General features: G+C 46.5%; 1 protein-coding gene across 2 annotated transcripts in view; it reads left to right on the forward strand.

Moving 5' to 3' along the window:
• FARP1 (FERM, ARH/RhoGEF and pleckstrin domain protein 1) overlaps positions 1-13,182 on the forward strand; it is a 290,364-nt gene that overhangs the window by 240,892 nt on the left and 36,290 nt on the right. For both annotated transcript variants that reach the window (XM_060129027.1, XM_060129028.1), the window contains exons 14-16: positions 3,445-3,632; positions 4,828-4,917; positions 5,973-6,106. In XM_060129027.1, coding sequence (XP_059985010.1) covers positions 3,445-3,632; positions 4,828-4,917; positions 5,973-6,106 — 412 coding nt within the window. The remainder of the gene's footprint in view (positions 1-3,444; positions 3,633-4,827; positions 4,918-5,972; positions 6,107-13,182) is intronic.

Consider the following 13,182-nt stretch of genomic DNA (forward strand, 5'->3'; position numbering starts at 1 on the left):
AATGCCGAAAAACCTGCATGGCAATTTCTAAAAATAGGAAAAGATTCTTTTAAGAATCAAAAGCTTCCAGACTTTTAGGGCGGTAACTGATCTTTTTCTAATCTCTTCAGGCTTTTTTCCACCTATTGCCTTAATATCCAGGTGGTTTCTTAGAAGATTCTCTCCCCGCCCCAAGTTATTTATCTAGAGCCCCTTGCTGAAAGAAATTCCTTTGTGTCAATTTGCCATAGAGGAGGAAAATGATAAAAATTGCCGGGCGTTAATCAGTTCATGGAGTAGCCGTGAACACCGGTCACCATTTCTCCTCATTGCCCAGGGCTGCGTCTTCAAGGCAGGGGACAGACTGTGTGATGGGAGCAGCTTTTTAAGGTTGCAGAAACCTGGCAGAGTCATTTGATCTAACATCACCATGTTTGTTTGCTTTTATTGTCAAATGGACGACTTCGGTGAAAATCGGTCACATGTAGCTCTAGTAACTGTGACCTTAGTTACCCTTCACACTTGCCCGAGGGCAGGCCCTGCGTGGACACCAGTTTGTACAGACCCTCGTCACACACTGGCTCCAAGTCGAAAGAGAACTTTAGTTACTCACCAAGCTGCCAATTCTACTGATTACTCTCGTCAGCATATTCCATTGATTGTTGAATGGTAAATGAGCTACCTATTTTTGTTTGGGACACATGTCATCTATGAATTTTCAAAGCCTTGAGGAGTTTCTCTTGGAAGGGGAGGAAGGAGGCTATTCTCCATGGATGTGGCTCAGACTGGTAAATGGAACCTCAGAGTTTGGGACCTTTCCCTTCCTTAGCATTGCTGATAGATTTCTAGAACAGGCTGCTTGGTCTTTATTGATTTATTGGTCTTACTATTTAAATACACTCATCACCTTGGCCTTCTTGGGCCCCGTTAGTAGACACAAAGCCCGTTGAAGTAGTCTCTCAGGAAATGGAAATGGGCTACCCTAATTTGGTCATCCTCCAAGGTTGTGTATTGCACGTGTAACGTCGGTGTCACACACACCTTTAGGCCACGTGAGTGAGAACGTAGCTGAACCCAGAACTGCCCCGGACGCTACATAGGGACATCGGTTGTCGTCAGGTTCACTCTCGGTGTCCCGCTTTCTGAATCCTGTCTCCAGTGTGCTCCAGTGGGGTGTCTTCTAGATTGCTATCTTCTTTGCAATGTGTCCTGCCTTCTTGGCAGGGTGACACCTCTCCCGGAGCCCTGGTCTGTTAGCTCACCCTTCTGGCCCGCTAGGTCTACCAAACTGAAGTGTCCCCAGGGAAATTCACAAGGGCAACTGTCGACCTTTGGAGGGTGGACCTGGTTGCACTCGAGTGTGTTTCCCCTTATTTTCTCCCTTGCCATGTGGCACTTGGTTTTTTATCTGCTGCTGGATGCCGTCCAGGGACTAATCAGTACTGTTTCCCCACCTGCATGCCTCCTTCAAGCTAGCCTTCTAACTGCTTTTTGTTCATGGCTCCAACTCTTTCAATGAGGAGGCGAACGCTTTTTCTGTCCCACGTCACTGCAGATTCAAGGCCCGGCATGTTCTCACTTACACTGCCTCACCTGGTCTCATACGTAGTGTGAGAGCTGAAGGTAAGCCCCCATGCTTTGCCAGATGATGGTGGACAAATAAAAGGTGACCCTCCAATAGCAACTCACAAATGCATGAAATGTTTTGATCTCCAGACAGACTGCCAGAAGTTCTCTTTTCTAATTCCTCTTTGTAGTGGTAACATTTTTCTTTTTGTGATTCTTTTTTTTTTTTTAAGAGAATAGTGTAGTACCTTGAATCAATTGCAGTTATGATTGTTGTCACTATTTCTATTTGACAAGTTCCAATTCTCTCGAAATGATTGTATTCGGTTGTGCACTAGTGTCAATAAAATTGACATTTGTGAAGCAATTTCTGGCCTTTTTCTCCGGGTTTTACTGGGTCTGGTGGTGTGTGGGGTGATTGCGTCTTTGTCTCACATCAGGACTTTGTTTTAATGATGTCTACGAAAACGCAAGGAACTTAAATGGAGGGATTATTTTTTAATGCGAACTTCTGGAATCTGACTTTACCTGACATGTTCTAATCTTGTTCTTCAGGGATGATTGTACTGACCAGCAGTCAGTGGGCAGGATGTCTGCTTTCCGTTGCTTTTGTGGGCATGGTGGCTTTTCACCCGTGTGTAGGTGACACAGCTAGCTGGTCAACCTGGGACCGGGTGGGGGCTGGTGGCGGCTTCTGCAAGGTTCATTCATACTGGGATCAAGTTCATTACCCAACTCCATCAGCTTCATTCGAGGCTGACCCGTCTTGTGATTTCCGAGTGAATATGAATGAATCCAGAGAGAAAGGACAGAGGTCCAGAAAATGGGGGGATTCCTGGAAAACCGCACTTCCCCTTTCCTTCTGAGATCCTCGATACTGTGCTGAGTAGCCATGAGCATGAACCTGTATATTGGAAAATGGAGAAAGCGTTTATGTCGTCTTTCCCTATGATGGTAACTGACAGGACTGCAGGCTACTGGAACTTCGTTTACCCTAATCCTAGTTTTTGCAGATCTGCTTTAGAATTATAAAACTGTTAGGCAAAACACTTAGTTTAGAAGTAGATTTTGAAACATCTCATTTTATTAGTAGTTTCAAAAGGTTGAGGTATCGGTATTGGCAAAATTCTGTTGGCACAGAGTTTCATGTGCACATCATCTCATTTGGCTGACTCGGGTAATTATACATTTTCCTGTTATGTACTGTGGTATCCTTCTCAGAGGAATGATGAATTTCCTATCATTTTTTGACTCATAAAGGGAAATTATGATAATGTAATGACCTCCAGCTTTGCATTTTTAAATGATCACCTTTGCTGTAATTGTGATACTAGTGTTTCTGTCCCAAACAGTGAGAGAGACATGGAGTGACATCACCAGGTATAACAAGCTCGCTTCTGTTCTTCGTAGAATGGGGAGGTGGCTGCTTTCCCTTTCTCTACCTGTGGCCCGTTGTTCCAAGATGTAGTCTGTCCTGGGTGTCCCAAGTCCTTTAGTCTTCTATTAGAATAGCTCTATTTTCTGGTCACTTCCCACGTCTCCTTGTGATATAGACACTGTCTTTCTCGAGTGATTCTTAGAAGCTAAGGCAGTAGTTAGGAGATGAAGATCCTATTTGCAGATACACGATGCTTTTAAACTATTGTAATTATGCTCTAAGCAGAGTTCTCCACCTTATCGTTAATGACATAACTGTGTTCCACTGAATAGTATCTTTAGGATTAAGGCAGCTGCAACTTAGGGAAAAAAACTAGAAAATCACGAAGGGCATCATAAGTGCGCCATATGGTAGTCAGCTTCTAAAGGTTTGATTAGGTGAAAATTGTAAGTGGACACCAGGTCCCAGAAGGAATTACTTTTTTTTTTTTCTTTTCTTTAATACTTCTCATCCCCAAACAGGCTCCCTGACTGGCAGCCCTCACCTTTCAGAGCTGTCCATCAACTCGCAGGGAGGAGCTGCGCCCACCAGCACCGTCCTGTCACCCAACCTGAGCCCCGACACCAAGCAGGCCTCCCCCTTGGTCAGCCCGTTGCTGAACGACCAGGCGGGCCCTCGGACTGACGACGAGGACGACGGCCGGAGAAAGGTGTGGGGATGGCAGGCGCTCACCTGTTGATCTTTTGTTGTCATTTCCAGTAATACACATAACATGAAATTTACCGTGTGAACCATTCTTAAGCACACCGTTCAGTGACATTCAGTGCACTCACAGTGTTGTGTGACCATCATCACTATTTCCAGAACTCGGTCATCCTTCGAACAAACTCCATGCACGTTGAGCATTACCTCCCCACGCCCAGCCTCTGGAAACCACCGTTCTGCTTTCTGTCTCTGTGAACTGACTACCCTAGGCATTAACCTCGTATAAGTGGAATCATACAGTGTCTGTCCCTTTGTAATTGGTTTATGTCCTTTAGCATAGTTGTCCTCAAGGTGTATCCATGTTGGTAGTGCATGTCAGAATGTCCTTCCTTTTTGAGGTTGACTAGTATTCCATTGTATGGAGACACCACATTTTGTGTATTCATCCATCCATTGATGGACAGCTGGGTTGTTTCCTCCTCTTGTCTATTTCATCTTCATGTGCTGGGAACGTGGGTATACAAGTATCTGTTCTCATCTCTGCTTCGTGTGTATCCCCAGAGGTGGAATCAGTTGGACCCTTGTGGGAAGCAAGATGGTTAACAAGGGATTTCCTTTTAATTGTTGGTTAAAGAGAAGCAAAACCAGTGGCAGACCTGCTCTAGGGCAGTGCTGCCTGCCCGCCTAACCAATGGGCTGTAGCTGCTGTAACCCTCGTCCCTTTGGATCAGTACCCTTCATGTTCCCACGAACAATGTAACTTCCATTTCCTGAAAGTCAATAGCACCAGCCCACGACGCCCAGGACAAAGGCTGCTGTGCTTTCTGTTTCATTCATTTCCTTGAAGCCTGCACCACTCCATTATCCTAATTAATTAGCTTTTCAGGTGCCCAGTATTGAATGAATAGTCCTCAGTGGCAGCTAACACACTCATTCGAGGCCTTTCACGGCGGGTGGTATTTACATGGAAGGAAACATTCCTAGGCAGTTTTCTCATCATAGAAATCCATTTTCTATCCTAGTTCCTCTCACACCAAAAAAGGAGAATAGATAAGAGTTTATTTAGCCTTGATACCAGTCAACCAAAGATCGTAAGTTAGCCGCGTATCACTGTAGTTAGGACTTGCTTATAATCAGGACATGCTTAGAGACTTTAGGCCCAAATGATTATGTCTTCTTTCTTTTAATGGATTTTGCAGAGATTTCCAACTGACAAAGCGTACTTCATCGCTAAGGAAGTCTCCACCACTGAGAGAACATATCTGAAGGATCTCGAAGTCATCACTTCGGTATGTGTAACATTTCCCCTAAAGCCTTAGATGACATAATTTATCTTGCCTATACTCAGCTTTAGGAGACAAGCTGGATCTAATTAAACGTCGGGTTCTCTGACTCCAATTAAAAGAATTTTGGTTCTGGGTTGTAGCAGTTAGGCAGTAATAGTATGTTTAATTTGGAATATGCTCTAAAAAGCTTTTATAACTGTGATCTTTAAGTGCAAAGGAAGGAAGTTTCTAAAGTGGAGAAATGTAAAATGAAACGTTTTACTGTCTGCCTGCACCGGTGGAGAACATTGCATGTTTTGCCCTTTATGTTTGCTTGGTGGAGACCTCAGAGGCGAAGTAGAAGCCTTGTTTTAGCTTTGCCAATAAATTGAGCCATGTCAGCAAAATCTACCCGAAAGGCTGCCTTTTATTAATCAGTCCTGTTCAGTCTTGGAAACAAATTCAAAGCATGGCAGATGACTTCACGATCCTGGATTCTGGGAAGGAACCTAGCCCACTGGAGGTCAGTTGGAATCGTTGGGTTTCTGTGCCTCTAGGGCAGCCGTGGTGACCTGGGCAGGTGCTCAGCAGTCATTGTGGGACCCACCTGGACTTCAGGTCAGCGAGATGAGTCATGTGTGTGAAGGCAGAGGCTTCACCTCTCTGGTTCAGCCATCTTCCTGCTCAGCATTTCAGCGAAGGAGCAGAGATGGAAGTTTCTCAAGGACTAAACCAGAGGGCGTGAAGTGGTATAACTCAGCGATGACCGAGTGAGCTGGCCGTAATGGAAGTTTTGATTTCAGTATCTGCCCACTTCAGAGATTTGTCCCGACTTCCACAGTCAATTGGTAACAAACTTCAGGAAGCGGTAACGAAGAGATGGGTACTTCTTACCACACCTAATGAAAGGAGGGAAAGCAGTAAAGCTTGAAGGCCCTTGATGCTCTTGAAATTCTACAGACGCGGCAGGAAAGCCCTTTAGCCTCCACGCGTGGTGGGCTGCAGCGTTACGTCTGAAGAGTTGCAGACCTTTATCCTTCACCTTAATGCCTCTGAGAGTGTCCTCTTTTTATTCCCAGTGGTTTCAGAGCACAGTAAGCAAAGAGGACTCCATGCCCGAAACCTTGAAAAGTCTCATTTTCCCGAATTTTGAACCTTTGCACAAATTTCATACAAATTTTCTCAAGGAAATTGAGCAACGACTCGCCCTGTGGTGAGTACAATCCCATGTTCTGTCTCCCACCACCAACTCTTTCTTTCTGTTTCTCACGTTATTTTTATGTCGTTCCTTATAAGCAGCACCCGTGAGCTAAGATAAAGCGAGAAGCCGGCTTCAGACAAGCCAGGCTTCCAGTGATTTCCTGTTAAAGCTACAGGTGTTAGAGCTCATCCTGGATTTTCTTTTCCTTTGGTTACAGTTCTTCAAAATGCATGTTTTCTGATGATAATTAAATGAATACCACAGAGTACAGTAATTTCTTCTGGAAGGATGTTGAGGGTTATAAAGGGTAGAGGCAAAAGAGGGACTTGTAGGGGTGTTGGTAACATTTTACTGGTGCTTTTTGCTTTATAGTCATTTAAGTATTATACGTCTCACGTAGCTTTCAGTATTATATTTCATGGTGTTTATAAAGAAAAATAAGAGCCCCATACACCACACACACACACATACACTTTTACCTTGAATCTCACTGCTGGGAATTTATCTTCAGGGTACATTCTAATATGTGAAATGACAAATGGCAAAGAGAGCCGTGGCAGAATTAAAAGATTGGAACTGACCTAAGTATCCAGAAAGAGCAGGCTGGCTAAAAATAATGTTAAGTCTGTTTATTAAATACCATATAAAAGATTGATATGTGAGTGCAAAAATTCAGGAAAATTGTCTGTACTATAGAATGCAAAGTCTGATGTACCCTTGGCCTAAAGTGGAGTCTTTTATAGAAAATTCTTTTTCTAAAAATTATTTATTTATTTGGTTGCGCCGGGCCTTAGTTGCAGCTCGTGGGCTCCTTAGTTGCAGCACGCGGGCTCCTTAGTTGTGGCATGCGAACTCTTACTTGTGGCACTAAGAGTGTGGGATCTAGTTGCCTGACCAGGGATTGAACCCAGGCCCCCTGCATTGGGAGCACGGTGTCTCATCCACTGCGCCACCAGGGAAGTAACCTATAGAAAATTCTTATGGGTTTTTTTTAAAAAAAGACGTGTGTAGAAACATGAGGAGTTGTCTATCTACTAAACACACATTTGAAAAATGCCAGGAGATGATAGCAGACATTTTCTGCTATGTTTCGGGTGGAAATGGAACCCACTGTTCACTGTATCCATCCTCACTACAGGTGAGTTTGGTTCAGAGTGGTCTCGTGGGTGTTCAGTGACCGTTAGGGCCTGCAGGAGCCCTGGACGAGGTGGTCCTGCCCCAGGTGATTCCAAGCACGAGATTCAGGCACCAGTTAACAGGTTCGCAGAGCTGCTCCCTGTGTTGGGAAGCAGATGTGCTCAGACGTCTGACTTTGTATGTTTTTTATACCTGGAGATAATTCAAGTGCAGCTCTCTTTGCTGTGATAGAAGGAAGTAGCAGACTTCACTCAGATGCCCCCGGGAGGGGAGCACAGCCAGGATGGAGAAAGAGCAGGTAGAAAATCAGCTTCACTGAAGATGGGGAAAGACTGAAAATGCCAGTTTAGAGTCTGTGCTATGAATGCAAGAGAAATACCACTTTTTGAAATTAAAAAAAAAATATTCTACAAAATCTAACTTTACCTTCCCAAAATTCACTGGAAGTCTTTCGATTGTGTTCTGCCATATCGTCTCCTCATTCATACAAAGTTGAATGATGCTTTCATAATGGAGTCAAAGACCTTCCAGCTCTGGAGAAACCAATTAACAGTTCATTTTCTGGCCAGTGAGATGTGTATTAATATAGTCTTCCTATAGGCTCAGAGCATCTTGAGATGGTATCACTAGAGCAGTTTTGGTCCACATGGCAGTTGATTTAAATAAGGTTGGGGAGGGCTTCACGGGTGGCGTAGTGGTTAAGAATCCGCCTGCCAATGCAGGGGACACGGGTTCGAGCCCTGGTCCGGGAAGATCCCACATGCTGTGGAGCAACTAAGCCCACGTGCCACAACTACTGAGCCTGCGCTCTAGGGCCCATGTGCCACAGCTGCTGAGCCCACGTGCCACGGCTGCTGAAGCCCGCACGCCTAGAGCCTGTGCTCCGCAACAAGAGAAGCCATCGCAATGAGAAGCCCACGCACTGCAACGAAGAGTAGCCCCCACAACTAGAGAAAGCCCGCGCGCAGCAACGCAGACCCAGTGCAGCCAAAAATAAATAAACAAGTAAATTTTTTAAAATAAAATAAATGAATAAGACTGGGGCGGTCACACACAGGAGATGTCCTCCGCCGGCAGCACCCTGGCAGCCCAGCATGGGGGCTTGCGCTAGCTGCTGCTGTCACTGGCAGAACAGCCGTTTCCTTGGTTCTTGTCCTCTCAAGGGAAAGAATTCAGACGAGAGGCATAGAGCAGTTTTAAGTAGCAAGAGTTTTGTTAAAGCAAAAGTATGCTCCTGAGAAAGGACAAGAGCGGGCTGTCTGGAAACCAGAAGCAGTCCCACAGTGGGGGTAGCGTTGGGTTTTTTAGAGCAGTGGTCCCTCCCTGTGTCCTGTGTCATCTGACTGACAAGTTGATGGACAGCTTTAGGTTATATTACTTCTCCCTTAGTGCGCAGGTGCTTACCCATAAGCACCGAAGTGAAACACGGTGGGGGGGGGCGGGGGGAGGAACAAAAACTGCAATGCTAATTTATTATAATTACAGCATAACGAACCCCGCCCTGTTACTCTGAGTCACCTTTTGGGTCTTGGTGCGCCTGCACCAACCTGTTCTGGCAGTTCTATCTTGCTTGGTCCTGATACGGCTGGAAACTTAGCAGTGGTCCTTGACCACGAGAGGGAGGACCTCTGGGCATGTTCTGATCACCAGTGTCCAGATGGGGGAGGGAAAGATGATCCCTATCCAGGACGGGGCAGGAACCTGCTCGTGTCTGACTACCTAGCGCTGCCACCAGAGAACTTGGGAGAGCTGTATGAAACATTTCATGCTAGGAATGACGCCATGCTCTTGGACTTATCTGTGACCATAAATCTTTAGCCCTTATCTGTGAAAAGATATCCAATGGCTTAAAAAGCACCTGCTGTCATTTATTTCCCATAGAATTTTCAGTAGAGTATCGTTCAGAGATCTACCATTTTATTCATGTTTTCCATGAAGATACCAGAAGCTCAAAGCTAAAGAGAGAGCAGATCGTCCATACGCAGCTCAGTTGACTTGACCTTCAGTAGCCTTACAACAGTGGACCCACACCAAACTGATGAGAGTCAGTTATTGGGAGTCATTGTAAAAGCCTGCGTTAAGTTCAGCTAATCAGTTCCTCAAGGGCATGATGAGGAAGACCTGGCTCGGCAGGGACTCAGGGCAAAAGGTTGAGTGTGAATGAGTTTAGTGTGAGCCAATAGAATAACACAGAGATCAACGTCTGTCGGATCTGTAGCTCTCGATATCGGCTGCTCATTAAGATCACCTAGAACCTTTAAAAAAAGAAAAATCTTGATAACCAGGCAGAGCCCCAGACGGTTGTATCAGAATCTCTTGAGAGGTAGGTCCTAAGCATCAATAGTTCCTAAAGCTTCCCAGGTGATTATTCCAACGTGCAGCCAAGGTCAAGAACCTCTTCCGTAGACTCTGCCTCGTTAGAAGGAGACCAGAGCATGGGAAAGGATTGCCCCTTGAAACTTGAAGGCTCTGAGCCCCGTCAGAATACCGTACCCGATTCGGAGTTTCACGTTTGAAATGGCATAAGAGTAGAATGCATTTCATTTTTTAAAAATCGTTGGAAGTATGGGCATTTGGCCTAAAAGGGAGAAGATTCTGGAAACTAGGACGGCCCTTCTCAGGCTGGTTGTATGAAAGAGGGGCGTCGGCATCCTCTTCATTGTACCAGAGGACAACATTTAAACAAAGGAGCGAATTTCCAAAGAGGCGCCTTGTGTCCGAGCATAGAAAAGGGTTTCCTCACAGTAAGTGCGGCTTGGTGATGAGAGGCTGCCCTATGAGGTAATGAGCTCCTCTGCCTCGGGGTTTCTTGAGCTGAGGTTGCCCATTTCCAGAAGGTACTTATCTATTGGGCAAAACCCCAAAGCTGGCAGGGCATCAGGGTCACCTGAGGTTGATGGGCCAGGGAAGTTTTGAAAAAATACAGACTGCCAGGCCCCACCTGGCCCTCCTTAATTAGAACATTGGGGTCAGACCCAGAAATTTGCATTTTAAATTGCTTCTTGAGATGACCGTGATGAATGACTTTTCTGAAACAACTGTTGTAGACTGCCTGTGACACACTGGAGATTCTCTGGTTCCTTGGTTTGCATTTGGCACATAACTCTGGTTTCTTCTATGAGCAATGACTGAATGAGTGAATGAATGAGTGCATGGGTGAGCCAGGTGGGTGGGTGGGGGAGTGAGCTGGTGAGTGTCAGGCTTCGCCCGCTGGGGACTCGCGGTCTCAGAGGAGGAGGCAGGCTTGTGGGGCAAGGAAGGCCAGGCCCTCTCGTGGATGAGTGGGCCATGTCCAGTGTGGGCAGAGGGCGTCACTGGCCAGTTCTGTCTTGGAGGACACGTGGGCCATTCATGCCCACACAGAAGAGGCAAGCCATGAGCAAATATGTTCAATGAGAAGAATGGATCACATGGAGTTTATTAAGAAAGGAGTTTGCTCCGGGTCATTGACTGACAGACTCGTGTGTGTGTGCGCGCACGCGCGCGTGTGTGTGTGTGTGTATTGATACTCTGAGATGGCAGACGTGGCCTGGCTCACGTGGCGTGGGATGGCTGTGCCTGTGTCCTCCATCACGCCACCTGAGGTCCACATCCAGCTGTCCGTGGCCTTGCACGGCCTCGTTTCCTCACCTGTAAGGTGTGGGGTGCAGTCTCCACAGGGCCATCACACCAACTAAATGGGACAGTGTCTGTAAAGGGCTCGATGTCCTGTCCCACACAGAAAAAGGTGGGGAAGACGGACCACTTTTTATGTTTCTAACATTTTTTTATCCATTTTTTTAAATTGTTTAATACTTACCCATTCACCCATTCATTCATTTTGGCTGCCCCAGATCTTAGTTGCAGCGTGCCAACTCCTAGTTGCGGCGTGCAGCATCTAGTTCCCTGACCAGGGATCGAACCCGGGCCCCCTGCATTGGGAGCGTGGAGTCTTACCCACTGGACCACCAGGGAAGTCCCCAGACCATTTTTTAATGTAAACTTCTATAAATCGAAATCTTAGATTTAGAGAAAAGTTGCCATGAGGATAGAATTTCTGCACACTCCTCTCCCCTACCCTCCTACTGACGTCAACTTCTTATATCACTGGGCACGTTCATCAAAACTAAGGAACCAGTGTTGGTTCTATTAAAAAGTGAAATTTGAGTGAGTAAATTTTAAAGGTCTGATTGGCTTTATTAGACGATTCATGAACGGGCAGCCTTCCATCTAGCTAGTAGAGAGGAGCTCCGAGGAGCTCCAGGAGGGGAACGGTCATGAAAGGCAAAACAAGGAATAAAAAACATTATTTCGGACGTAGGTAACCTACCTGGGGGACAGAAGGGGTCTGTGTGGCAGGTGACCTCATCTTCGTTTGGGAATTGAGAGGGCCCACATGCCAGATGACCTCATTGGTGCTGACTGGAAAGTTCCGGACTGACTGGCGAGGATTACATTCCTGGGGGAGGTTGTAACTGCAGTTAGGTTAGGTATTAGGTCTTGGTTTTAGCCCAAGTAACTCCGCTTTGGACCTGTCCTTTCTCTTTTAACACTACATTATTATCCACTAAACTCCAGACTTTATTCAGTAATAATGTTTTTAATTATTGTTAATAGAAAGAAGTCTAAAGTTTACAATGCACCTCAAGGTCCCCCAGATTTGGGGCTTAAATATCACAGCCACCATGCCTTTCTTTGCAGGCCTAAGTTAGGTTGTCATATACTTCCATCAGCAGTGGCAAATCATAGGGCAGAGAAATTACCAGGAAGTTTTCCCAAATGATTCGACCGGACCCCAGCTGAGTAAACACACCTGCTCCTGTCCAAATGGTGCCTGCTCCTAAGTCAACACACCTGAGAAGAGGCTGGACCCTTTCGTTCTAGCCCAAGCCCAAGTTGCCCTGTTTCTTCAAAAACAAGGAAACAGAACAGGTTCGGTGACTTCTGAAAACATGCAGAACGCTTTTCCTTTTGAAAGCAAGGACGTTTTACTCAGCTGTTCAAATGCATTCAGAGAAAGCCACTAAAGGTCTTTGGTCTTCGGGCAGGAACCCCAGATTCCAGCCCTGAAATGACTGACAGGTGCTGAGGACAAACTGGCCAAGTCGTTCCCCAGAGATGGATGCAGACCTGCCCTGGAACAGTGCGTCTTGGTGGTTCTGCTGGGGACGGAACTTGGCTGACAGCTGGCGGGGAGCTGGGACCCAAGGAGGGGCATGCAAGGAGGCACTCGGCGTTGGCTGTGGGCACACAGCTTCGAAGAAGGATCAGCTGGGTTTCTTTTTTTAGAAGAACCTTGAGGTAGCGTCGTCGCTTCGTAGGAGAGCAGAAGTTCAGGCAAGAGGGCTGGAAAGACCCCCATGTGGAAATTCACCAAGTCTCAGGGCTCGTGGGACAAAGGGGAAGCGAAGGGGAGGTCCCTGGAGCTTTGAGCCTGGCTGACTGGGAGGATGGTCGTGAAATTAAGAGCAACATGGAAGAAGAAAAGGGAAAAAGCAAGTAAAGTGGAGGGAAGAGGGGCTTGCGCATCAATTTCGAGGGGTCAATAATGAAGCCGTACAGGCAGTTGGAAACGCCAGTCTCCGACTTGGGAAAGAAATCAGACGCAGTGGTGTAGATGTGGAAATTATCCACAAGAAGAATCAGATCTTTAAGGAAGAGAATGTTGAGACAAAAGAGAGCCAGGGAGGGCTTCCCTGGTGGCGCAGTGGTTGAGAGTCCGCCTGCCGATGCAGAGGACGCGGGTTCGTGCCCCGGTCCGGGAAGATCCCACGTGCCGCGGAGCGGCTTGGCCCGTGAGCCATGGCCGCTGAGCCTGCGCGTCCGGAGCCTGTGCTTCGCAACGGGAGAGGCCACAACAGTGAGGGGCCCGTGTACGGAAAAAAAAAAAAAAAAAAAGAGCCAGGGACAGAATCTTGTTGAATACACTTTGGGGGGCACCTTTCTATAATCATGGCTTATGGCAGAGCAAG

Source organism: Lagenorhynchus albirostris, chromosome 18, assembly GCF_949774975.1.
Source record: "Lagenorhynchus albirostris chromosome 18, mLagAlb1.1, whole genome shotgun sequence".
In the NCBI taxonomy this organism is placed as follows: Eukaryota; Metazoa; Chordata; class Mammalia; order Artiodactyla; family Delphinidae; genus Lagenorhynchus; species Lagenorhynchus albirostris.